Source organism: Prionailurus viverrinus, chromosome B3, assembly GCF_022837055.1.
Source record: "Prionailurus viverrinus isolate Anna chromosome B3, UM_Priviv_1.0, whole genome shotgun sequence".
Classification (NCBI taxonomy): domain Eukaryota; kingdom Metazoa; phylum Chordata; class Mammalia; order Carnivora; family Felidae; genus Prionailurus; species Prionailurus viverrinus.
The window spans coordinates 109,326,030-109,351,135 of NC_062566.1; the positions used below are offsets into that span (position 1 = coordinate 109,326,030).

Consider the following 25,106-nt stretch of genomic DNA (forward strand, 5'->3'; position numbering starts at 1 on the left):
AATCACTGTGGAGATTAGGTTAGTGGGGTTTAGGGAAATAAAAAAAGGATTGACAGTTTAGTTGGAGGCCCTGGGCCGTGTTGGCGGCTATGTACTTATAATGGCACCAACATGGAAGGTGATGTGATTTTTTTCGAGGAGCTCTCATCATCCAGCTGCACAAATAAGACAGATGGATGGTTCATCCAGAATTGAGGTTTTATTAGGCTCTTGGGACAGAAAGACAAGAGGACCAGGAGGCCAAGGATATTGGCAAGAGAATGACTGAAGTGAAGAGTGAAATCTCGATTGGAAAATTTAAGGAAGTGATGACAGGAGGGGCTATAGTGGTCTGGGGGTACTCCTGGTGCTAAAAAACCACAGTGTTGGGATTCATGCCACAAGAGAGCTAAGTGAGTAGGAGATGCTGTAGAATGGTGGGGGGTCTGAATGTAGTATGTTAGAGGTAGATGGTTCCTGGTGTGGACAGACTGAAGTTCCAGGATGAGGGAGGGGAGGAGGTTCTTGGAAATGAGGAGGTCAAGGGACCCAGGGCCCAGGAAGTTGCTGACTCATCTGACGATAATGAAGTCACTATAAACATTCGTGTTCAGGGATACCTAAGATGGCTCAGTCAGGTGAGCATCCACCTCTTGGTTTTGGCTCAGATCATGATCCCAGAGTGGTGAGACTGAGCTCCATGTTGGGCTCTGCACTGAGCATGTAGCCTTCCTGGGATTCTCTCTCCCTCTCTCTCTCTTTCTCTCTCTCCCTCTGCCCCTTTCCCCTGCTTGCACTCTCTCTCTCAAACAAAAATTAAAACAAAAAGGCGGGGGGGGGGGGTGCTTGAGTGGCTCAGTTGGTTAAGTGTCCAACTTCAGCTCAGGTCATGATCTCAGAGTCTGTGGGTTTGGGCCCCACGTAGGGCTCTGTGCTTACAGCTCAGAGCCTGAGACCTGTTTCAAATTCTGTGTCTCCCTCTGTCTCTGCCCCTCCCCTGCTCACGCTCTGTCTCTGAAAAATGAATAAACCTAAAAAAATAAATAACTTAAAAAAAAAAAAGAGGCAGACAGAACTAAGCTGGGAGAAGATGAAGTTTTGAAGGGCAAAAGAATTTGGAGATGGGCAGCGGCCCTAGGCCCTGAAGAGTTAACATACTGACTGACCAGATTAGCAGGTTAGCTTGGTTAGATTCCAGCTGAGTCAAAGGCATTACTGTGCTCTAATCCAAGTTTTATCATACTGTTATAGTGAAGGCCCATCCTGGAAGGCAGTGGATTTTGTCCCCCAGGGGATAGTTGGCAATGTCTGGAGACATTTTAGTTCTCACATGGCAGTAGTAGTACTATTGGTATCTACTATTGAATGCCACAGATCCTCCAATATACAGGACAGCCTCATGAGAAAGAATTATCTGGTCTGGAATCTCAACACTGCCTGCTATAGGTAAGAATCACTGACCCATGGGGGGAAAATCAATAGAACTTACATATTAGCAGCAAACTTTTTTCCTTTCCTTTCCTTTCCTTTCCTTTCCTTTCCTTTCCGTCTTTCCTTTCCATCTTTCCTTTCTTTTTTGGAAAGATAGTGTGTTTATTTCACCTTTTAAAATCGAGAAAAAGGAACCATCATTATTATTGGATAAAGCAAATACAAATATGTGCTTCCATTTTGGTGAAGTTTGGGGTAGGGACATGGGAGGAGGCAGCAAGCTCCTTACGACTGGAAATGGAAATATCTATGTGGCACTGCATGAGCCCTTTCAGGAAAGTGGGGGATGATTTGCAGTAGGAATGGATTTGTGACCTTTTACTTGCCTACCTTCCAGAATCTGTGATTTTAAGACTAGTGGAGGGGAATGAGAGAAAGAGTTCTTTCTCCTGCTCTGATTATTTTTTTTTTAATTTTTTTTCAACGTTTATTTATTTTTTGGGGACAGAGAGAGACAGAGCATGAACGGGGGAGAGGCAGAGAGAGAGGGAGACACAGAACCGGAAACAGGCTCCAGGCTCTGAGCCATCAGCCCAGAGCCCGACGCGGGGCTCGAACTCATGGACCGCGAGATCGTGACCTGGCTGAAGTCAGACGCTTAACCGACTGCGCCACCCAGGCGCCCCTGCTCTGATTATTTTTTAATGTTTTTTTTTTTTTTTTTTTTTTTTGAGAGAGAGAGTGAGCAGGGGAGGGGCAGAGAGAGGGAGAATCCCAAGCAGGCTCTGAGCTGTCAGCACAGATTCCCACGTGGGGCTTAAACTCATGAACTCTGAGACTGTGACCTGAGCTAACGTCAAGAGTCAGAAGCTTAACCGACTGAGTCACCCAGCTGCCCCTCTCCCACTCTAATTCATAACAGGCTCCTTTCTAGAGTAATCAGCACAGGGATAACCAGGTAGCCAGTGCAGTGACTCCACTTAAATTCGGACCAAAGGTCAAATCATGGAGCAGCTTCCCAGCTTCATAGCATGCCATGGAAGATGGTGTTATCTTCTGACTTGTGATTTGCCAGGGGTAGGAAGAGGGCCCTTCTCAGTGGTGTTGCAACTAATAAGTGCTTTTCCATCCCTGAACTTCAGATCTGCTCTGTACTGGGTCTTCTGGTATTTTCATCCTGTTTTCTCTCTCTGGTTTATATCTATGTCTGTTTCAGACTGAAAGTTCCTAAAACCAGGTACTGCTCCAGGTCCTTTGGCGTTGATTACAATGATGAAGTAATCATTACAATGTCGATTACAGTGATGAAGGTCATAATAATGGCTTTGCTTATGTGGCAACACATGTTTAAGAATGTCTCCATGCTGGTTTGAGAAATAGCTTTGTTTTGTGGTATTGCAATGATTAATAAAATTAAACCAGTAAGGTGTTTCAAAGTCATCTGGATCTTTTTGCTCAAGAACTTAATTTAATTTTTAATAAGCCATAGGTTATAAGTTCACAAGGTACAAAAGGGTACATTTGGTGAAAAGCTTCTTCCTCCAGTCCCCCTGTCCTTTTAGAAGTGACTATCATTATCTGTTATTTCTTGTTATCTTTTCTGAGATAGTCTATGCATATACAAACAAATATGCCCATATATTCCCTCCATTTTTTAAGCAAATGGTGCGATATTGTAAACACGGTCGTCCTCCCTGATTGTTTACCTAACTTGTCTCAAAGATTGTTCCATTATCCATATGTTTAAAAAGTGTTTATTCTTTTCTTATAGCTATAAAAAGCCACTGTATGGCTGTACTCTGGTGGACAGTTAGGTTTCCCAGCTCTTGCTATATATACGTATTGCTGCAATAACAGCCTTATAAATAAATGTATGTGAAATGTCCAGGTCAACAGGTGCATGCTTTCCTTTATTAGATGTTATCACACTTCTCTCTGGAGGCTGTAACAATCAACTCTCCCACTAGCAGTCCATCATTATTTTTTCATGCTGTCATCAATGGGCCATGTTATAATTTTTTTGGTCTTTGCCAATCTGTTAAGTGAGAAGTAGCTCCAGTGTAATTTTAATTTGCATCTCTCTTGTTCTGAGTGAGGTTGGACAGCCACTTGTATTTCCTTTTCTTCAAACTGTTATTTCAGTGGGGTTGTTTATTCTTTTTCTTAGTGATCTGTATGAGTTCTTTAAATACTAAATAAATTCAACTCTTGTCTGCAATATGTGTTGTGATATTCCACCCCCTCCACCAGTTTCTCTTTTGTCTCGCCTAATATATGGTAGCTTTTGTCATGAAGATTTTTTTTTGTTTTCTTTTTTTAATATCTGGGTTTCCTGTCCTATTAGAAGGGTCTTACAACTCTAAAATTATTTTAAAATTTTTCCAATGGTTCTTATTAATACATTAATGGTTCCATGTTTTGTAGTTTCATCTTTGGTCTATTTGAAATTTTGATGTAAAGAGTAAGGTAAGTATCAGGTTTACTTTTCCCCAGCTGGATACCTAGGTAGTGTAATACTTTATTACATAATCTATCTCACTCCTGCCCCACACACTGATTTGAAATAGTGCTTTTATCATATCTAAATTTCCACATGTATTTCGATCTGTTGGCTTTCCATTTTGTTCCATTGAGTTGTCTGACTATTCACCCACTTGTACCACACTATTTAAATTATTATTGCTTTGTAACACAGTGTAACATTTGGTGGGACTAATCAATCACTGAAAGATGGTCTTAGGATTATAATATTTAATGTGTGTGTGTTTAGCAAACTGTGTATTTCCATAATTCTATATAAATTGAATATCATCTCCACAAATGCAGAAGATCTTGGGTTTGATTCAGTAGCACTGGGGAACCAGAAAACATTAGTTCAAAGGTATCCAGATTTGAGATCATTAGATGTACTTTCCCTTGTGTAGTATGGCATTGGGTCTGTTTCTCTGGCTGATCCTGGCCCTGATTTCATAGGGAAGGAAGGACTGTAAGCATAAAACACCAACAGATCTTGTTTTCACATAAACTCTGTGAGGTGTTGCAGACCCAGTGTCCCTGGGTATGTCAGGAAAAGACTGCCCAATCAGTTGGAACTGCTGGCTTAGTGGGCATCAACTTCTATGAGAGGGGCCCTGGAGAGTGCCAGTAGGAAGATCTCCTCAGGGGCTTCTTGGACTTTGAGGGCTCTGCAGCTGACGTGGATGCAGTGAACTGGAGCCAGAGCAGGAGATGTGGAAGGAAAGGAGAGAGGCAACATAGGAGTCAAGAGAGATCCCTCCTTGGAATGATCTGTTCTGTTCATCAGGCCCATGAGATTCCCAAGGAGCAGGAACTGTGTTTTCAGGATACTGGGCACAATGCCTGACACCAAGAGGTGCTTAGTAAGTATATGTTAAATAAATGAATGAGGGAGTGAACACCTGCCTGCCACAGGATTCTTCTTCATCACGTGCATCCTCCTGGAGCCTCCTCTGGCTTCAAAGAAAGGAGCAGAACCAGGATATGACTCTTGGGTATCGTTCTGACTCCTTGCCTGTTGTACCATCCAGGAGAGGGATATTGAGTGAGCAAGGGCTGTGAACCCTCCTCCCACCCTCTCACACATTTCCAGAGAGCTCTGAGAATATCTGTTAGCTTTTTGTCTTGTGTTTTCCCTCATCTTTAATAGCATCCAACTGAAATGTTACTCCCATTCACAACCTCTCCCTTTTTGCCCTTCACCCCATGAGTAAAGCAAGTGGGATAGCAAAGGAGCCAGGAATCAATACAGTTAAACAAAACAGCCAACTCTTTTACAGTGTTTCCTATATGCAAGTTTCTGTCTCAAAATTTCTATCTCTTTAATTAATACTTAAAACAAGTAGGTATATCTTTTTTTTTTTTTTTTTTTTTTTTTTTTTTACCATGCCCATTGCACAGTGAGGAAACTGAATAACTTACCCAGGGCCATGGAGCTTGTAAGTAGATCAGCTGGGATCTGAACCAGGAAGTCCACTCTAGAGCCCATGCACTGAAACTCTTTCCTTGGCATGTACACGTATGTGTTAACTTTATTGATACATAACATAAAACACAGAAAAGTGCACAAATCAAGCATTTGACTCAATGAATTTTCACAAAATGAGCACACTTCTGTAACGAGTACCCACCTCAAAAAACAGAACACTTATCCCCACAGAGGTTCCCAACATGCCCCCTCCCAGTCTCTATCCCTTTCCCACCAAAGGAGACTACTCTCCTGACTTCTTTCACTATTCTTCTGGGGGGGTTCTACCTTCTCTTTCTATTTTTAAAAATGTTTATTTATTTATTTTGAAAGAGAGAGAGTGAGTGGGGAAGGGGCAGAGAAGGGGAGAAAGAGAATCCCAAGCAGGCTCTGCACTGTCAGCTCAGAGCCCAATGTAGAGCATGACCCCATGACCCTGGGATCATGACCTGAGTTGAAATCAAGAGTTGGACGCTCATCTGACTCAGTCACCCAGGCGCCCCCCTTCTTTTCTATTTTAATCACACTTGTATTCCAAGTGTCATGGGGTCTGTTGCTAAAGTTAAAAATATTCTGTCTTGCAGGAGTAGAGGTAGGCGTGGTTGGGAGAACACATTCCCTAAATAAGAGAAATAACCGAGGGTGGGGAGTTAGCCGGTAGTTGCTCTAGTTTTCCCCCATTCCCTTTGCCAGTAAGTTTGAAGTACTGCTCTTTCCTCCATCTTCTTCCCCGAGAACTACATCTCCCAGCAGGCTGTGCTCTGACAGCTCAGATTTAAATAGGATTCTGGGCTAAGCTCAGATAGAGCCTTGCTGCTGCTGAGTGCCCAGGAGTGAGAGGAACTAGAGGAGGAGAGGCAGCGTGAAGCAGACAGGAGTTGGAGTTAGACCAGGAGCTTGAGCCAGACCTGGAGTCTAAGGTGCTTTTGCTAAAGCGGCAGCAACTAAAGAAGTTGAAAAGATGCTGGTTGTCTTGGGACTGCTCACCTCCTTCCTTTCTTTCCTGTATGTGATAGCTCCATCCATCAGGTTTGTTTTAATTCAGTAACTCATGGAATATTTTGCAAAGTCCTGGATTGGGAGCCACAGAGCTTGTAAGTAGATGAGTTCTCAGCTGCTGAAAGAAGAGAAAGGGATGGAGGCTGAGGGAAAGAAAGTCAGGGCAGAGAAAGCAGGAAGGAGGTAGTTATGAAACTGAGAAGGAAGCACCTGGGGCTGGGAGAGAAGGGGCTGGTTTAAATTCTGATGCTAGTGGATAGCTGACTCTATGACAGACAATCAAGGTAGGAGTGCTTGCTCTATCACTTTATTCCCTTGGGTTTCTCTGAAGGTCCCTATGTCCTTTCTTCACTGCTCCTACTCAAGGTTGCCCTGCTGGGTTACCATGGGAGGTCATTGCTGAAAGATTCATTGTTAAGTACCAGAAATTTTTCAAAGGAAACAAACTCTCTTACCTTTGAGACTACCCTCGACTAATGATTTGGGATGGCTTTTCTGCTGTGGGATTTCTGGAGGTGTCAAAGAAATGTGTGTTCTGAGTGAAAATTTAAAAAATTGCTGACAATAGGGGCACCTGGGTGGCTCAGCTGGTTAAACATCTGACTTCGGCTCAGCTCATGATCCACGGTTCAAGCCCCTTGTCGGGCTCTGTGTTGACAGCTCAGAGCCTGGAGCCTGCTTCAGATTCTGTCTCTCTCTCTCTCTCTCTCTCTCTCTCTCTGCCCCTCCCCCACTTGTGCTCTGTCTGTCTCTCTCTCAAAGATAAATAAACATTAAAAAAAAATGCCGACAATAAAGAAGATAAATGAACACATCAGAAACAGAGTGTTGCTCTAGGTCCTGGCATAGAAACCAGGTTTAAGTTCTAATTTTGCCACCATTAGCAAATGACTTGAACTTCTTTGACCCCCGTCTTCTCCTCTGTAAAAGGGGAATACTAACAGAATGAGAGGATTAAAATAAGTTCTCTATGGAAAGTGCCTAGCCTAGTGCCTAGTGCCAGTCAGATGATGCTTAGGAAATGTTAGTTCTCCCCTGTTCCCACCCTCTTTTTCAGAACTTGTCAAGTCAACTTTATGTGAAAGGATGCTCTCTGTACAGATGTCTGAACAAAAGAGGTTTCTGTCTGTGTGCTGATGGCTAGAATGGAATTTCTAGTAGGATGGCAGAAAGCCTCTGAAGATGTCAGCTCTCTAAAACTGGAAAGCAGCCCAAGAGCCATATATGTATATGGGAACTCTTGAAGTGCTGTTAATCAATTACTCACTGTTGATGCTTATTGAAGACCTAGGGCTCAGGACCATTGATTCTACTAATGCTCATCATGCATATGTTTTGAATGCAGGTTAGAGGAGGAAGCTGACCTCTGGGAACCTCTAGAGATAAAAGCTAGGTATCTGTGTTATCTAACAAGGAAGGTCTCCATTGGCCCTGGCTCAAGAGCACTTATTCACTTCGTCCAAATGATCATTTGTAGTTTCTGGGCACATGATCTTACAACCTGAGCCAATGACCAGGATACCTAATGGGAAAAGAGTGTCCCCTGAAGATTCACTTTTTTGGGTCTCCTGACGACAACTTAAAGAAATTTCTCTTTGAGGATGGATGGATTTTATGTTGATCTCAGTCTGGAATTGGGAAGGATAATGCATGAATGCTTTTGGTTTCCTTTTGTTTCCCTTGCCTATAGGAAGTTCTTTGCTGGTGGGGTTTGTAGATCAAACGTGCAACTTCCTGGGAAGGTAGTGGTGATCACTGGCGCCAACACAGGCATTGGCAAGGAGACGGCCAGAGAACTCGCTCGCAGAGGCAAGTCCTTCCCCTTCTGTGTTCATAGGACAGTGCCTCCTGCCTTTATCACTGGGGATTCTGCCCACATTTCCTTGTCTTTCCTCCTGGGCTTGGAGGTTCTGGTCAGAAATTCAAGGAACCTGGGATTCAAGTCCAGCTCTGGCACCAACTTACTCTGTACCCTTAAACAAACCTTCTTCCCTTCTCCTTCCCTATTGTATAAGGGAAATAATGATGTCCATGTAAATATTGCTCAAATCAGCTATTCTGAAGGTAGATACCAAGCCACATTAAATACCAGAGTGTAAAAGCCAGGGTTCCCAGCCTAGGGTTAAGCTGACAGCAAAGGGTCTGAGTAGTTCACTTGTGAGAACCCTGAGATGGCAATATAGCCACTCACTGTTTAGGGATGGCTAGGAGAATGTTCTGTCCACCGGTCTCAAGCTCACGTCCTCTTTTTCAGCCTAGGGTTTGAACATGTTGCCCTGTCTTTGTTTTGGCCCCAGGAGCCAGAGTATATATTGCCTGCAGAGATGTACTGAAGGGAGAGTCTGCAGCCAGTGAAATCCGAGCTGATACAAAGAACTCCCAGGTGCTGGTGCGGAAACTGGACCTATCTGATACCAAATCCATCCGAGCCTTTGCTGAGGGCTTTCTAGCAGGTAAGGCCCCTGTGAGTAGACAGAAAAGCAGGAAACTGGGTGTGGGACTGATTGCTCCACCCTGTATCATCTGTGACCTTTACATCAGAACCACCATCGATCTCACTGGACAGGTTCTGCCACATGAACCAGCAGGGCAAGGAATTGGTGGTGGACAAGCTGGGCAGGATCCTTATCATCTTTTTCCTCAGCAATGGGGATGCTGGGCTCTCTGTCTGGGCTTGCACCTTGGCATCAAGGTGTGGCCCTGATGCCACTCTCTTTTCTCATCCTGAGAATCAACCTTCTGTGCCACAGGCACTAAATGAAGTTGTGCTGCTGCCAACATTTTTCTGTCTCTTGGAAAATGACTAGCCTTTACCAAGGACTATGAAATCCATGCAAGACAGGGACTATGTCTGTCTTGTTTTATGACTGGGTGTCCAGCGCATAGCTGAGTGAGCCTGGCCCAGCGTTAGTACTTAGTGCACATTTGCTAAATGAATGAATGAATGAATGTCCAGGCAGATATCAATAACTAAATTTAGAAATCCAATGACCGTGGTTATTGAATATCACTGAGATAGGTTGAAGGGAAAGAAGCAAATACTCAGGATTACAACAGGCAGCTAGTGGGCTCCTTGCTAACTTCAGGGTCTCCTTGGTTATACTTTATAGAGGAAAAGCAGCTCCATATTCTGATCAACAATGCAGGGGTGATGATGTGTCCATATTCTAAGACAGCTGATGGCTTTGAAACCCACCTGGGAGTCAACCACCTAGGTAAGTATTTTTGAGTGACTGGAAAGCAAGAAAACCCCATCTTGTTTTCTGTAGGGAGATGGCCCTATACCAGTACTGAGAATCTCTAGTGAGTTTCATAGAGTTGGGGGTTTTGTTTACTATCCTTCTCCTGACCAGTACAAAAAGTGAGATCCTCCTACTCATACCATTAAGAAGCCCCAAAACTTGGAGACACCAGGAAGAAGAATGTCATTCGTGGATGGGACCATGGTAGTGCAAGCCTTCCCATGCAGGACCAGGCATGCAGGGTGCAGGAATCTGTGTTTGGCTGGCGGGGGTCACATTTATAACTAAGGACCAAGCAAGTCAAAGGCTAGGCTACAGAGGAGACAGATCTTGAGGGTCTGAGGTATGAATAAGGCTGGGGTTCAGGGTTCATGGCTCTAGTGAGGAGTTCATGGAACATGTTCTCTGGTCCTAGGCAAACTACTTTAACCTTACTATTCCATCCTTCCTTCTGTACATAAATGTATTTGGGCCCTCAGTTGTGTGATCATGGCCAGAGGGTGGTTGGAAGCCATCAGGAGGCATTTCTCCTGACTGGGACAGGGCAGAGGGACAAATAAATACAGATCAAGTCTATATTGCCTTGCCTATAGTCTAGCTCTGGCCCTTGCCTTGAGGAATCCACTCACTCTGACTGATCATTTGCACTGAGTTATCACAGCATATAATTTGTTCACGCCCAGAAGATAGGGAGTTAATGCTGAAGTCCTATCATCAGCTCCCACCCCTAAGCCTGAGCTGTCACCCCACTCTTCAATCTTCCCTGCTGGCTCTCCTCACAGGCCACTTTCTTCTTACCCACTTGCTCCTGGAGCGGCTGAAAGAGTCCACTCCTTCACGGGTGGTGAACCTGTCATCGGTAGTCCACCATGCTGGCAAGATTCGCTTCCATGACCTCCAGGGTGAGAAGCGCTATAGCCGAGGTTTCGCTTATTGCCACAGCAAGCTGGCTAATGTGCTTTTTACTCGTGAGCTGGCCAGGAGGCTCCAAGGTAAGTCTGGAGAAAGGGCCAGGGTGAAGATAGCAAACGGTCTTCCGTTTAGATTAGAGGTTCTGTTTAGATTAGAGGTTCACAGAAACTTGTGAAGTCAAGATATCAAACATGCGCATTTCAATGATAGCTTTACACACTAAGGAGAACAAGGTCATAAACAGACTAAAAATAAGTCTTGTTCCTGGGAAACTTAAAATTGAACAGGGGTTAGGAATCTATAAAGTTACCTTTCATTTATGTCACATCTTTTCTCCTATTTACCATCTTATTTGACTTTTCACAGCAACCTCTTGTAATAGGCAGGGCAGGTACTCTTATTACTATTTTATGGATCCAAGCTGAGGTTTCAAGAAGTGGCTAGCCCAAGGTTACATGGCAAGTGGAGGAGTCAGGACTGGAATATGGGTACTCTGCTTTAAATCCAGGGTGCTTCCTTCTGTGTGTGAAATTTGCCTTGAGGTTCACATGGTGAGCTAAGCTACAAGGCTGCCTCTACCTAGAGTCAGAGAGACCAAATTGGATTTTGGCCCCCTGGGTCTGAGCTCTTAGTGTACCACATATGATCCACCTGTGTATATGTGCATGTCCCTTTAATTTCCCCTGACTTCATTCCCTCAGCTGTAAAATGAGGCGAGGCTTCACTTAATCCTATGATTCTGTGCTCCCCTGAAGTTTTTGCTGAGTTGCTGGCTTTGACATCTGCAAACCTGGGGGACCATTTGCCACAGGGAATAAGCCAGAGTTTGGGAACAATGGTATTTACTATCAGAATACAGAAGGTAGAAGAATACGGTAATTATTAGAAGAAATAATAATAATGACAATAATAATTGAGAGTTTTGTGTGTGCCATATATTATACATGTCTAAACTCATTTAATACAACATACCTATGAAGTAGGTGCTATTATTTTCCCCCACTCCACAAATGAAGAGATAGATATATCTCACTACAGATATATTAAGAAACTTGACCAAGAAAGTTTCCTAGCTGAGCCAGGATTCAAATGCAGATAGTCTAGCTCTAGAGTCTATGCTCTTTATTCTTCCTCAGAGTTCAGACCTTGGCCCTGCAGCCTATTAGGTATGACCGTGGGCAATTTACTCAACTTCTTTGTGACAAGAGTTCAGTTATGTCAACTGTAAATGGGCACCTTACAAGACTCATGGAGAATTACATGAAATGATACACGTAAAGCAGGCAGCATAGCCTTTGCACATAATAAGTACTAAAGATAGTAGAGGTACCAGTGGTGTCTTGGGACGATGGTAACCTCCATTATCTCTATCAATACCCCTCAAAGTACCCCCCCCCCTAAAATGTGCTTGCTCAACAATTACAGCTCAAAACAAGTTTCCAGCCTCCTACCTCCCAACAAGTCGCTTCCCCTAAGCTCCTTCTATAGAAATTTCAAAGATACTACTATCCATAATTGATACTACTACTCCTACTACTCTTCCTACTACTACATGTGGTTGTTTCTACTATTAATACTTAAGCCACAGAGTAAAAGTGGCATTCAAATGGAAGGATCTGCAATCAAGAACTCCTTGTGGAACGTAGAAGGCTGAGAAGGCTATAGATGTTTCTGGAAGAGATAGATTCTACTTGGCTGGGAGAGGTACCTTCTGAACCCAGGGTTTTGTTCTCTGAGTCCCTTCTCATTTGTGCATTTTTTTCCACAGGAGATGAGCTGTTTCTTTGGGCTCCGATGTGTCCCTGGGCTAACTGTGCTTTCTTTGCCCCAGGCACAGGGGTCACAACCTACGCTGTGCACCCAGGCGTGGTCAGCTCTGAGCTGATCCGGCACTCCTTTCTGCTGTGTCTGCTCTGGCGGATCTTCTCCCCCTTCGTCAAGTCGGCACGGGAGGGGGCGCAGACCAGCCTGCACTGTGCCCTGGCTGAGGGCCTGGAGCCGTTGAGTGGCAAGTACTTCAGGTGTGTGGAGGCGGCATGGGTTTTCTCCACCAGTTTGTATGCGGTAAGGCACAGGGCTCCCTGGGCTCTGCACTCTGCCCTAGTGGCCAAGTTTGTGCGTGATAATGGAATCCAGGTTTAGGTTGGGCCTGCACACCAAATGCTGTTACTTTTCCAAGGGACCTTACATTAGAAACTTGAAAAGAGCTGCTTTTATGGTTCTGTTTTATAACTGTGTGCCACATTTTCAGTAAGTTTTGTGGCTTTCTGAGGGCCGCCAGACTGTCCCTGTTGGTTATGCTTTGGAAAGAACATCCAGAGGGCTTCCTCTGGATCCTTTTTCTCCTCCTTGAAGCTTTTGGCTGACTTCTTTAATAAATTCTTTAATACAGCTTAGCACAAAGCGCTGGGGCAAGGTCACCTCTCCCCATTGTCCCCCAATGCTGCCAAGAGTGGTACTATCTGTTGGAATAACAGAAATAGACATTTCACTGTTGAGTCTTGCCACAAACTCAGTGGGAATTCAGATGTTGGGAATAAAAGGAAGGGCAAGATTCAGTCTCCTTCCCATTCCATGGCTTGAACCATCCCAGTCTGCTATTCTTTCCTGTTTGCTGAAAGCTGCTGATTGGTATACCATTTATTAAATGAAGCATTGGCAATGACCTCAGTGCCCAACAGTAGAAGAATGGATAAATAATAGCTAAAGTTGCTTAAGCTCTTGAAAGTGTTTGGTACTCTTTTTTTTGTTTGTTTGAGAGAGAGAGAGTGTGCACACGAGTGGGGGAGAGGGTCACAGGGAGAGAGAGAAAGAGAATCTTTTTTTTTTTTTAAGTTTATTTATTTATTTATTTATTTAGAGAGCATAAGCAGGGGAAGGGGTAGAGAAAGAGGGAGAGAGAGAATCCCAAGCAGGCTCTGCACTATCAGTGCAGAGCCTGACACAGGGCTTGAACCCAAAGTCTTGGAACATAACCTGAGCCAAAATCAAGAGTTGAATGGTCAACTGTCTGAGCCACCCAGGCACCCCCAAAACAAAATACTATTTAAAGAAAAACACCATGAACACTGTGTTCTGCCCCCACCTCCCAATCTGTCTAGCTTCCAGTCCCCTGCTCCCTCCAAAAGAGAACAGGGTACTTAGTCTGGGGTTCATGGGGCACAAGTGGGTCCATGGATAGAATTCAAGGGGTCTGTGAACTTGGACAGGAAGGTAATTGCATCTTCATTTTCACTAATCTCCATCTGAAATTTGACATTTCACTTTGATAACCAATGTCGGCCATCACCTTCTAGAGTAGCAGGGATACCTATGACTTTGTCACCAATAAAACTAAGTATTTTCACATCCCCTGGCAGTTGTTGCAGGTGTCTCACGATGTCACTTCTGCTCACTGCCACTTTACAAGCAGGTGGCTGTCGGCCCCAGCACTAGCTCTTGTTACAGAGCACATTAACAAAGGAGCCTGTGGATCACTTTACCACGAAGCTGTTTTTAAAATATTTCATTTCATTTCATTTCATTTCATTTCATTTCATTTATTTTTTAATTATTTTTAACATTTATTTATTTTCAAGAGACAGAGAGAGACAGAGTGTGAGCAGGGGAGGGGCAGAGAGAGAGGGAGACACAGAAACCAAAGCAGGCTCCAGGCTCTGAGCTGTCAGCACAGAGCCCGACGTAGGGCTTGAACCCACCAACCGTGAGATCACGACCTGAGCTGAAGTTGTATGCTTAACCGACTGAGCCACCCAGGCGCCCCTGTTTTTAAAATATTTCAAAACTGAATTTCAATACAATTAGTTCCTTTTCATCCAAATATTTTATACATTTAGAAATATATTCTGGGGGTGCCTGGGTGGCTCAGTCGGTTGAGCATCCAGCTCTTGATTTTGGCTCAGGTCATAATCCCAGCGTCATGGGATCAAGCCCTACTCAGGCTCTGCACTCAGCATGGAATCTGCCTAGGATTCTCTCTCTCTCTCTCTCTCTTTCTCTGCCTCTCTACCCTGCTTGTTCTCTCTGTCCCTCTCTAAAATAAAATAAAAAAAATTTTTTTAAAGCAAAAAAGAAATATATTCTGATAAAGAGGCCAAAAACTTTTCCAGACTGTCCATTTCCACTCCTGGACGTTCATGCTGTTTCTCTGCCCTCCAGTGACTGCAAGAGGACCTGGGTGTCTCCAAGGGCCCGAGATAATGAAACAGCTGAGCGCTTGTGGAATGTCAGCTGTGAGCTTCTAGGAATCCAGTGGGAGTAGTGCTGATGGAAGAGCCACAGCTTTATCAGGCCTAGTCCACATCATACTGAAACGGGACCAAGGAAAAGGCCAGTTCTGAAGGGTTGTCCTCCTGGTTGGCTGCTGTTGAGGATCCTGTCCTGCTCCGATTCTCCTGTTTCTTCTGGAAAACTTTGCACACCCAATTCTCTTGTGAGGCTGTTCCATGGCACAAGATGTTCACACCTATAGAGAATTCTTCTCCAAGGCTTGCAGAGTCAGCTGCCCTCTCCGGGCAGGAGGGCTGCACAGATGCCAGGCTGGGCACAAGGATGGCAGAAGAGCCTGGAAAATTAGGTCAGTTTCCTCACCAATACCAGAAATGCCAGCAAGCATGCTCAGCTGAGGTGACAGGAGCGTCAGCGTTATACACTGTATTTCCAGGGACTATAGACCCAAACTCCGGACTGATCTCTCTTTGAGATACTAGTCACAACTCTGGAGTCTGGACCAACTCAGGAAAATCATGGCTAATCCTTGGCCAACTTTAGTTTCTTTCTCTGATCATCCTGGAGCCACTGCATGAAGCTGGACCCTCCCATTTTCTCTTTCTGGTTCTTTTTAAGAAGTTAAAAAAAATTTTTTTTGCTAGGTTTATTAAGATATAATTAACATATAATACTGAGTAAGTTTGGGCTTTCTCATTTTTGAACATGTAGATAGTTTCCTTCTACAAAGTTGCCTTTACCTAAATTTGTAGAGAAAATAAAGTCTGTGCATTCATCTTATTGCCTTATTTATTTTGTCAGCGTAGCAAGGGAGAAATGCAACAAAGTGGGGAAGCCAGTCTTCTAGTTTAGTGAGTAGTATCTCACCCAACCAACCATAATCTTCTAATATCACATCTGAGTGCAAAATAAGATGGCTCAGTTGGGTATTTTCTCCAGTTTCTTCCAGCTCTCCGATTTTATCACAGAACATGTAACAGAAGGGATTTAAATCACACAGATGCTGATATCCCCTACAGATTAAGGTCAGAGGTAATATAGGATTTCTTTTAGTTTGATACATAGATTTAGAAAAACCAAGCCCTCATAAACCCTTGACCAAAAATTGCAGCTGATGTCTCTCCTGGCCTCCCTTGCTCTCTTATGCTGTGTTTCCGGGCCACCTGCTGCTTCTCTCAAGTGCTAAAGTTCACCAAGAAAAGGCAGGTGCAGATGTGCCCCATCTGTCAGCTAATTGACACAGGAAATCATGTTATTGGTTCTAGTTTTAAAGCATCCAAAGGGCCTCTGGATGACAAAAATACCCTTTCCTTCCATAGCAAGGAGACTTTTCAAAAAACCTTTTTATTCCTTAGATTTTCAAGTAGATAAAAATGTAACAAGTAGTATGAATCCCCATGTACCTACCCATCATCCAGTAACTTTTGCCAATCTTTTTTTGTCTATTTCCTCCATGACATTTTTTTCTGGATGTGACATGGAATATTCTCAAGCACATTCCAGACATTGTACATTCGCCCATAAATAATGTGCATATCCAAATAAGAACCTTTGTTTTTTACAAAACCACAATGCCGTTTTCACTCCCGAGAACATTAATAATTTTTGAATATAAGTTAATTCTTGGAGTTCAAGTTTCCCTCGTTGTCTCACAAATGTCTTCTTACAGTTGGTTTGTGCAAATCAGGGAAAGAGAAACGGTCCTGAAAAAAAGAGGAAGCTTTTCTTTCCTGAAGCCCCAGCAAATCTCCTTGTGCCTCATTGGCCTGAATGGATACTACAGATGGGCTATGTTAATTGGCTTAAGTCAGTCATTAGCCACACCTGAGCTGGGGGCCATCCCGCCATCCCCACCCAGTGGGGAAGAATAGTAGCTAACATACAGCACTTACATTAATTAGGATTAGCTGCCCTCACACGAACTCTCTATTTTTATCTCCATTTTACTGATAAAGCACAGAGAAGTTAAGTAGTTGGCCAAAGTTCATACAGCTGATAATTGGTGGAATGGACCCCCCCCCCATAGTCTGACTCCAGGATCTGCTCTCTTAATTGCTATGCTGTATTGCTTCCCACGGTGGGGGAAGCAAAAAATTCCAAGGAAAAATCTGGGAACATGAAGGGGCAAACGGGTGGGTGGGGGGATAGTACTAGGGAAGCAACCAATATATGCTTGCTATTGGGACCTACAGTCTGTGCTCATAGGCTGTTGGGTCTGATGAAAAGCCTGGTGAAGACTGGAGGGGAAAAAAGAGAGGAAAAAAACAAAACAGCCAAATGTCACGCAAGGGTAGGAGGCAAGGCTGGTGAAGAGCATTGCAGGGCATGGATGATCCTGGATGTCTCTTCTGGGTTGCAGGAACAAGCATAAACCAAAAAGCAGGAGTGTGGGCTGTGGAAGGCAAGCGTGCAGAGCTGCTCTCTGCACAGTAAGGAGAACAAGCAGACAATGGGTATGAGAGCAAGGACTCCCACCTGTGTGCTAGTTTAAGCACTAATAAGCATTGGCACATTGAAGCAAGAGGGGTGGGCTTGGGGTGGGACACTTATGCACTTCAGAGGGGGCTGGCTGTAGGTAGAAGAAACAAAACCAGGTATCAGCTACAAAGAGTTGGTTCCAATTACCACATCTAGGCAACACTGGTATTGGTGGTACACGGTTCGTGAGTAAACCCGCTCCCAAGGCTGGGTTCCTCCACTATCACTCATTCAAGTTTAGCCATTTTTATTAAATTGGAGTCTTCTATCTGTAGGACATCTTTTTCAGAGAGACAATGCTATCACATTCAAAAGATTGTTCCTAAAAATACACGGAATCTTTACATTATGTGTGTTTGGAATCCTTTGGGCTATTACATTTTATGAACTTTTCATGTTTGCCAGGTTACTTGCTAGTATGATTGGTTTGATGAAGGTTATACTACTCTTGATTTGTGTCAAATATCTGAATCTGAAAAACCTCTTTGTACATTTTCTAAGATACTCAGAGACCATGGGGCCAATTGGGGGGGGCAAGGGGGCTTTTAGCCTCAATCTGGAGTACAGAGGTTGGGTATTGGTACTCTAACAGCAAGGGAGCAGAACCTAGAACTCAGGGCAAGACAGGCAGCTTGAATATAAGATCCCAGGGTCTAATGCTAGGAGGAACCTGGGTGAGCTGGGGAGACAGATGAAAGCAATGAGAATTTTTGCACGAGAATCTGGCACCCAAAAGGAAAGGACTTTGCTCCCCTCAAGGCTAATGGCCTTAGGAACTTTGGGGGCTGAGGGCTGACCTTAAGGTCATGGTGTCTGGTGGAGAAATTCTTCCTCTTAACTTTTGGACTTGGGGACAAGGGGGGGCATTCCCTGCATTGTTATCTAACCCTGGTCTCTGGAAAACATGGAAATTGCTCCAATGCAACTTCCCTAATTATAACCTCCATACTATCCCTTCCTTCCTGAAGAATGACTCTACTTGAAATGTGCATTATTTCCTGCCATCCTTGGCATGTGGCACAGCTCTCAGCCAGCTCAAAGTGGCAGAGGGCTCAGGGCAGTTGCTCCTAACCACAATACTACACTGCCTCTCACTTAAAGAAACCTGTGAAGTGTTATTTGGTCAGGGAAAATATTTTCAATCTGAAGTTTTCTATCCTATTTCAGATAGTTGGATGCATTTGTGCCTAACACCAAATATATGAGCACTGAACAGCAAAGAATGCTAAAAATGAGGGAAAAAATTAGGTGTGTATATTGATTTACATGTTGTTGGTATTTTCATAATATAAAACAATAGTTGTTCCCCTTGTTCGGATCCAGACTCAACCATTTCTCGTGGCCTTCAGGTGCTCCTGTGAGACACAACCTCTCTCAGCCCTACTTCTCTGTAACTGCCATGTGCTCAGACTTCATCGTGCCTCCGTATAGGTTCCTGCTCAACACCAGCTTTGTCTAGTCTGTTCAACCTAGACAAGGAACAAGTGCCAGCCCTGGCCTCCTGTCATCTTTTTAGAAAGACTTGTCCCAAGTTACCAACCAAGCAAGGGAAAGGCCCTGGCCCAGCACAAACAACACTGGGAGTGGATGGGTTATCATCATTCAACCTCCACTTCTCAGTTTCTCCCATGACCACAGAGGCCATTTTCCTTCCACTTTACTCATGCTATGGATATGCCTTCCTGCCTGGCAGAGTGCCCCTCAGGATACGGGAGACAAGATCCTGTGGAGGAGGACTCAGGGATTACAGTCATCCCGGACTTCTCTGCCCTGAGGTTCTTCTCTAGCTGCTCCAGGCCCACTGCCTTCATGATCCTGGCTTCTGTTATGCTTGGAAACCCTTACCTAGCCTAGCCCAGGTGTGGAAAATTTTTCCCTTTGACTCAACTGAGACCTGCCTAAATTTCGTAAAGACGAAACTTGTCTGGGAAACTAGAGGAAAAGGAAACCGAAGAAACATAAAAGTCAAGAAGCAAACAGTTCCAGGGCACAGATGACCTAAGTGATGACTAGCTGTCACAGATTTTGGCTGACACCTAGCCCTTGTCCAACTCAGCTCTGTACTCCGTGTTGCTATGCCTCTGAGCCTTGGCAGACACACCGTGTGTATTTGGCCTGTTTTGGCTACAAGCTAGACATCCATTTTGAGCAAGCTTAAGCCAAAAAGCAGAATAGTTTGCTCATAAATTCAAGGAAGGGTTGGATATGAATAGTGGGAAAGGGCAGGGATGAATCTCAGAAATAACCAGAACTCAAGCATCAAGCATCACCATGCCTCCTTCTCTACAATATTTGCTTTTCTTTGGATGTGGACTTCACTTCAGAGTTAAGTGGCAAGAAGCTTGACTGTTGAAAACTGTCAAGCCTCACACCTCGTGGAGTCCATCATTAAAGAGACACTGCAGCAATTTTCTATATTTCGTATTAAAAGAACCTCAGGTTTGGCAGGGGTCAGATGCTCACACATAGTATTTAGCTATGGTAAGGGGGAAGAGTAATGTAAGGATGTGACAAATGTAGAGGTGGCATTTCACATCAATGAGAAAAACATGGACTATTCAATAATGTTAGACAAATAACTATCTAAATGAAAACATAAGGTTAGATTCTCTATTTCACGCAAAAAAAGCAAAAATATTAGAAGAAAATGTAGGAGAATATCTTTAAGCCCTTAGAATAGGGAAGGCCTTTTTAAGACATGAAAAGCAAAATGCATACGGGAAAAAAGGGATACATCTAAAACACACACCAGATGGGGTGCCTGGGTGGCTCAGTCTGTTAGGCATCGACTTCAGCTCAGGTCATGATCTCATGGTTTATGAGTTTGAGCCCCACATTGGGCTCTCTGCTGTCAGCACAGAGCGCCGCTTCCGATCCTCTGTGTCCCTCTCTCTCTGCCTCTCCCTGGCTTATGCTCTCTCTCTCTCTCAAAAATAAACATTTAAAATAAATAGATAATAAAAAAATAACACACCAGAAATAACGTTAAAACTCAAGTGATATTGGTAAACATGTGTAATGCAGGCCAGGTATACTGGGAAATAGGCTTTGAGATGGACATTAGCACACAGGGAGCTTGCTGGGAGTATTCTTGGGAACAATAACCATGGGGTGTAATGGAAACAGGGTTGGGCAGAGGGTGGAGTGGAACAGTGGTGCAGTCACAACAAAGGCTTAGACGATCCTAAACCCACAGGGGGCTCTGGAACTGAGTTATCTTGGATTGAGGAAAGAAGGGTGGCCTTTATAGACCCACACTGCCCAGTTACTGGATGTGGACAGCTTCCAGGGAGGGGACATAACCTGGGCAAGGTGGCTCTTTCTGATGAGGGTAAGTTCTAGAGAGAGAGACACACAGCTGAGAGCTGTTAGCTGCCAACACTCTCAGCATCTGGGGTATAGGTGTTTCATTTCTGAAGTGGGGAATCTGGTTGGCATGCCACGGCATCTGCTGCAGTGACAGATGTATATCAGATACAAAAGTGGTGGCCATATTATATAAAGAACTTTTACTTCTCAATAAGAACAAGATAGAATACCTGACAGAGTACTTTCAAAAGATATAAACAGGAGGGGGGCACCTGGCTGGTTCAGTCAGTAGAGCATATGACTCTTGATGTTGACGTCATGAGTTCAAGCCCACATTTGGCATAGAGATTACTTAAAAAAAAAAAAATAAAAGAAATGCATTTTAAAAAAGATATAAGCAAGGGGCACCCTGGGTGGCTCAATCGGTTAAGCGTCCAACTTTGGCTCAGGTCATGATCTCACAGTTTGTGAGTTCGAGCCCGGTGTCAGGCTCTATGCTGACAGTTCAGAGCCTGGAGCCTGCTTCGGATTCTGTGTCTCCTTCTCTCTCTGCCCCTCCCCCACTTGTGCTCTGTCTCTCTCTGTCTCTCAAAAATAAATAAATGTAAAAAAAAAAATTAAAAAAAAAGATAGAAGCAGGAAATTCACAGAAGAAATAAAAATGGCCAGGGGCGCTTGGGTGGCTCAGTTGGTTAAGCATCTGCCTTTGGCTCAGGTCATGATCTCACAGTTTGTGGGTTCTCACAGTCTGTGAGATCTCACAGTGTGCTGACAGCTCAGAGCCTGGAGTCTGCTTCAGATTCTGTGTCTCATCTCTCTCTCTCTCTGCCCTGCCCTGCTCGTGCTCTGTCTCTCAAAAATGAATAAATGTTAAAAAAAGACATTAAAAAAAAAAAGAAATAAAAATGGCCAATGTATCTTAGTAGTTATCAGGGAACTACAAATTAAAACAATAACAGTATCATTTTTCAATAGATTGTCAAAAAGGACAGAGCTTAGCAAATGTTGATAAAAGTCTAGGAAATAGGTATTTTTATATACTGCTGATATGAGTGGAAGAAATGGTGAAGCCACTTCTCAGAAAATTCTGCTTCTTAGTATCTATAGTAACATTAGTGTATATATGCAAAGAGGCATTTTTTTGTACTAGCAAAAAGTTGGAAACAATCGAAGTGTCCAATTGGGGAAAATTAATCTTTGATATAATCATACAATGGAGTATTAGTATACTTGCTTTTGGGATAACTACTCCAAAAATAATTAAAAATTATACACACACATATATACATACAGACATGAGTTATTGGCTACATTGGTGAATAGAAGAATGATGAATGTGTGCAGGTGATAAGATTTATATTTAAAGATTACACACATATAACAAGATACCATATATTTTCTGTGGGTGCATATGTAAGTTTGTAAAAACACAGAAAAAGGTCTAAAATCATATCTAATGAATACAAAAGAGGTTGCCCCTGGGAAGGATTGATAGAACATACATTTCATTAAAAAAAAAAACAAACCAGAATATTTTACTTGGAAATTAGAAATTAATGATTTCCTGCTGGTGGGAATGCAAATTAGTGCAGCAGAGTATGGAGTTCCTGAAAAACTTAAAAATAGAACTACCAAAAAAACAAAACAAAACGAACTGCTATATAATCCAGCAATTCTACTTCTGAGTATTTATGTGAAAACAGAAACACTCATTCAAAATGGTATATGCACCCCTATGTTCATTGCAAGATTATTTACAATAGCCAAGACACAGAAGCAACCCAAGTGTCCACAGATAGATGAGTGAATAAAGAGGTGGTGTATACATACATAGTGGACTATTACTCAGCTATAAAAAGAATGAAATGTTGCCATCTGTGACAACACTGACAGACCTGGAGGATATTATGCTAAGTAAAATAAGTCAGAGAAAGATAAATACCGTATGATTTTGCTTGTATGTGCAAACTAAAAAACAAAATAAATAAACTAACAAAACAGAAACAGACTCAGATGGGGCGCCTGGGTGGCTCAATCGGTTAAACATCCAATTTCAGCTCAGGTCATGATCTCACAGTTTGTGGGTTCGAGCCCCGTGTCAGGCTCTGTGCTGACAGCTCAGAGCCTGGACCCTGCTTCGGATTCTGTCTCCCTCTCTTTCTGTCCCTCCCCCTCTCTCTGTCCCTCCCTTGCTTGTGCTCTCTCTTTCTCTCTCAAAAATAGACATAAAAAATTAAAAAAAAAAAAGAAAAAAAAAGAAACAGACTCAGGTACAGAGAACTATCTAGTGGTTACCAGAAGGAGGTGGGCAGGTGGGGGGGAAGATGAGTGAAACAGGTGAAAGAGATAAAAAGGCAAAAACTTCCAGTTATAAAACAAATAAACAATGAGGATTTAACGTACAGCATAGGGAATATAGTCAATAATATGTAACAACTTTGTATGGTGGCAGATGGTAGCTATCCTTATCACCGTGACCACTGCTTAATGTATATAAATGTTGAATCACTGTTGCACACTTGAAAATAATACTACACGTCAACTATACACTAATGAGTAAAAATTAATACTTTCAGTAGACACTGTGGGCTGCCACTGTGTCTGTGACTGGTGTTGACTGATTAACTCATTGTGGTGTTCTCAACCCTAGGTGTATTTAAAATTTTTTTTAAATTATTTTTTTAATGTTTATTTTTGAAAGACAGAGAGACAGAGAGACAGAGAGCAAGTGGGGGAGGGGCAGAGAAAGAGGGAGACAGAATCTGAAGCAGGCTCCAGGCTCTGGGCTGTCAGCACAGAGCCCGAGGCGGGGCTTGAACCCACAGATGGTGAGATCATGACCTGAGCCAAAGTTGCACACTCAACCTACTGAGTCACCCAGGCTAGGTGCCCAACCCTAGGTGTATTTTAAAACATAAAATGCCAATGCCTAGGTCTTACCTCAGAGATTCATATTTAATTGTTGTATTCTTGGGCAAAGGTCCTTGGACTGCTGGTCCAAGGCAATCATGGTGATCACAATTCCTTTGGAAGTAATTAGTTATGGAAAAGGCATGTGACTCAATCATGGCCCATGGGATATGGAAGGATACTTATTGGTAACTTCTGGTAGAGGCTTCCACATTGACCAAAAAGTGAGACACAGGAAGAAATTTTTTGTCTTCTTCTATTGGATGTTGTCATGGCTGAATATGATATCTGAACCACTGCAATTATCTTGAGTCACGAGTGGAGCTGAGGTGGTCCAAAGACTAAGCTCACATGCTGAGAATGGTAGAGGGAAAGGTGGAAAGGACCTGGGGTGCTGATGATAAATTAGTGAGTCACGGAATTAACCAAGTCTGGAACTATCCTCCCTTGTGACTTATTGTCATAGGACACAACAAATGGTCTTTATTGTTGAAATCGATGTCCTGATACAACATTATTGTGTTGGGCCATATAAAAATGCTAATGTTCTGCCAGTTTTTCCTTTTTTTTTTTTTTAGAAGGCTTTGTGCCCAGTGTGGAGCCCAGTGTGGGGCTTGAGCTCACAACCCTGAGATTGAGACCTGAGCTAAGATCAAGGGTGGGATGCTTAAATGGTTGAGCTCATCAAGATGCCCCAAATTCTGTCATTTTTTACATATATTCCCCCCATCATTACTCCTGACCTAAGGCAGATGTCTTCCTGACCTACTTTCATCACCTCCAATTTCCTTACCGGTAAAGTGACATTTTGACTCTGCTTTCAGTATATTTTTCTACACTCCACAGATTTGTCATTTTTCACTAACTTCAGTCTCAACAAGGTTAATTAATCTAACATCCTAGTAGAGAGTGTCAGTAGTTGTGGCTATAATACTTTCACAGGTGTTTATCCAAGTTTTAGTTTGTGTATAATCTATTTTTTCTACATATGGACATATGATATCTCTTAACCAAAACAATCAGCTGAGAAGATCAAAGAACATGACGTACAACTTGTTCTGATAGGAGGAGTAGATTAACTGCTGTAACAAACAATGCTAATCTTTACTGGATTAATACAATAAAAACTTATTTCTTATTCATTTCACAGTCCAATGGGGTAAAAGTGAGGGGTGGCTCTGCTCCACGTGGCTTTCATCTCAATAAAATCACTAATTATGTTGTTGTAATCATCCAATATTTTATGTTCTAGTGGAAGTTATTATTAGTTACCTAAAGAATTTAAAAAATACAAAATGTAATTGTATTTAAAATCAATGCAATTTAAATATGCTTTCATAAAAATGTAAATTAAAGAAATGCAAAAATAAAAATTACTTTAAATGTCTTACGTTATTTTCTTCTAGAATATTTAAATTATATACCCAAATTAAAGGGCAAAATACAGTATAGCTATGAATATCAACATTTTAAATAAAGTTTATTTAAGTAAAGCTAAATCTTTAAGCTTTTGAAAATTTAATTCTATGCTTCGGATTCTTTGTCTCCCTCTCTGTCCCTTCCCCATTCTCACTCTGTCTCTTTCTCAAAAATAAATAAACGTTAAAAAAAATTTTTTTTAAAGAAAATTTAAT

General features: G+C 42.8%; 2 protein-coding genes across 5 annotated transcripts in view; one reads left to right on the top strand and one right to left on the bottom strand.

Annotated features, from left to right (window-relative positions):
- Positions 1–1,222: 1,222 nt before the first annotated feature.
- Positions 1,223–15,503, top strand: RDH12 (retinol dehydrogenase 12). Of its 3 annotated transcripts, none has more exons than XM_047862332.1 (7): positions 1,223–1,425; positions 8,085–8,203; positions 8,692–8,847; positions 9,505–9,609; positions 10,419–10,628; positions 12,380–12,569; positions 14,707–15,503. In XM_047862332.1, exons 1-7 carry the CDS (start codon positions 1,310–1,312, stop codon positions 14,807–14,809), a joined length of 999 nt encoding a protein of 332 aa, XP_047718288.1. In that variant the 5' UTR covers positions 1,223–1,309; the 3' UTR covers positions 14,810–15,503. The 3 variants fall into 3 exon arrangements, with proteins under 3 accessions (XP_047718288.1, XP_047718289.1, XP_047718290.1); XM_047862333.1 differs by lacking the exon at positions 1,223–1,425 and adding an exon at positions 6,212–6,424 and having other exon boundaries at positions 14,707–15,497; XM_047862334.1 differs by lacking the exon at positions 1,223–1,425 and adding an exon at positions 6,212–6,400 and having other exon boundaries at positions 14,707–15,497.
- A 222-nt stretch (positions 15,504–15,725) lies between these two features.
- Positions 15,726–25,106, bottom strand: part of ZFYVE26 (zinc finger FYVE-type containing 26) — an 84,450-nt gene continuing 75,069 nt past the window's right edge. For both annotated transcript variants that reach the window (XR_007152915.1, XM_047862331.1), the window contains one exon: positions 15,726–16,478. Coding sequence is in view for 1 of the 2 variants with exons in the window: in XM_047862331.1 (XP_047718287.1) it covers positions 16,425–16,478 (54 nt within the window). In the remaining variant the exon portion in view is untranslated. The remainder of the gene's footprint in view (positions 16,479–25,106) is intronic.

Bases quoted from the DNA above. Each gene is read 5' to 3' on its own strand.
- RDH12 (XM_047862332.1), top strand. From the start codon at position 1,310: ATGGCAGTAGTAGTACTATTGGTATCTACTATTGAATGCCACAGATCC. The intron at 8,848-9,504 runs GTAAGGCCCCTG...TATACTTTATAG, and splicing joins TGCTGAGGGCTTTCTAGCAG to AGGAAAAGCAGCTCCATATT. The intron at 12,570-14,706 runs GTGTGTGGAGGC...TCTGCCCTCCAG, and splicing joins TTGAGTGGCAAGTACTTCAG to TGACTGCAAGAGGACCTGGG.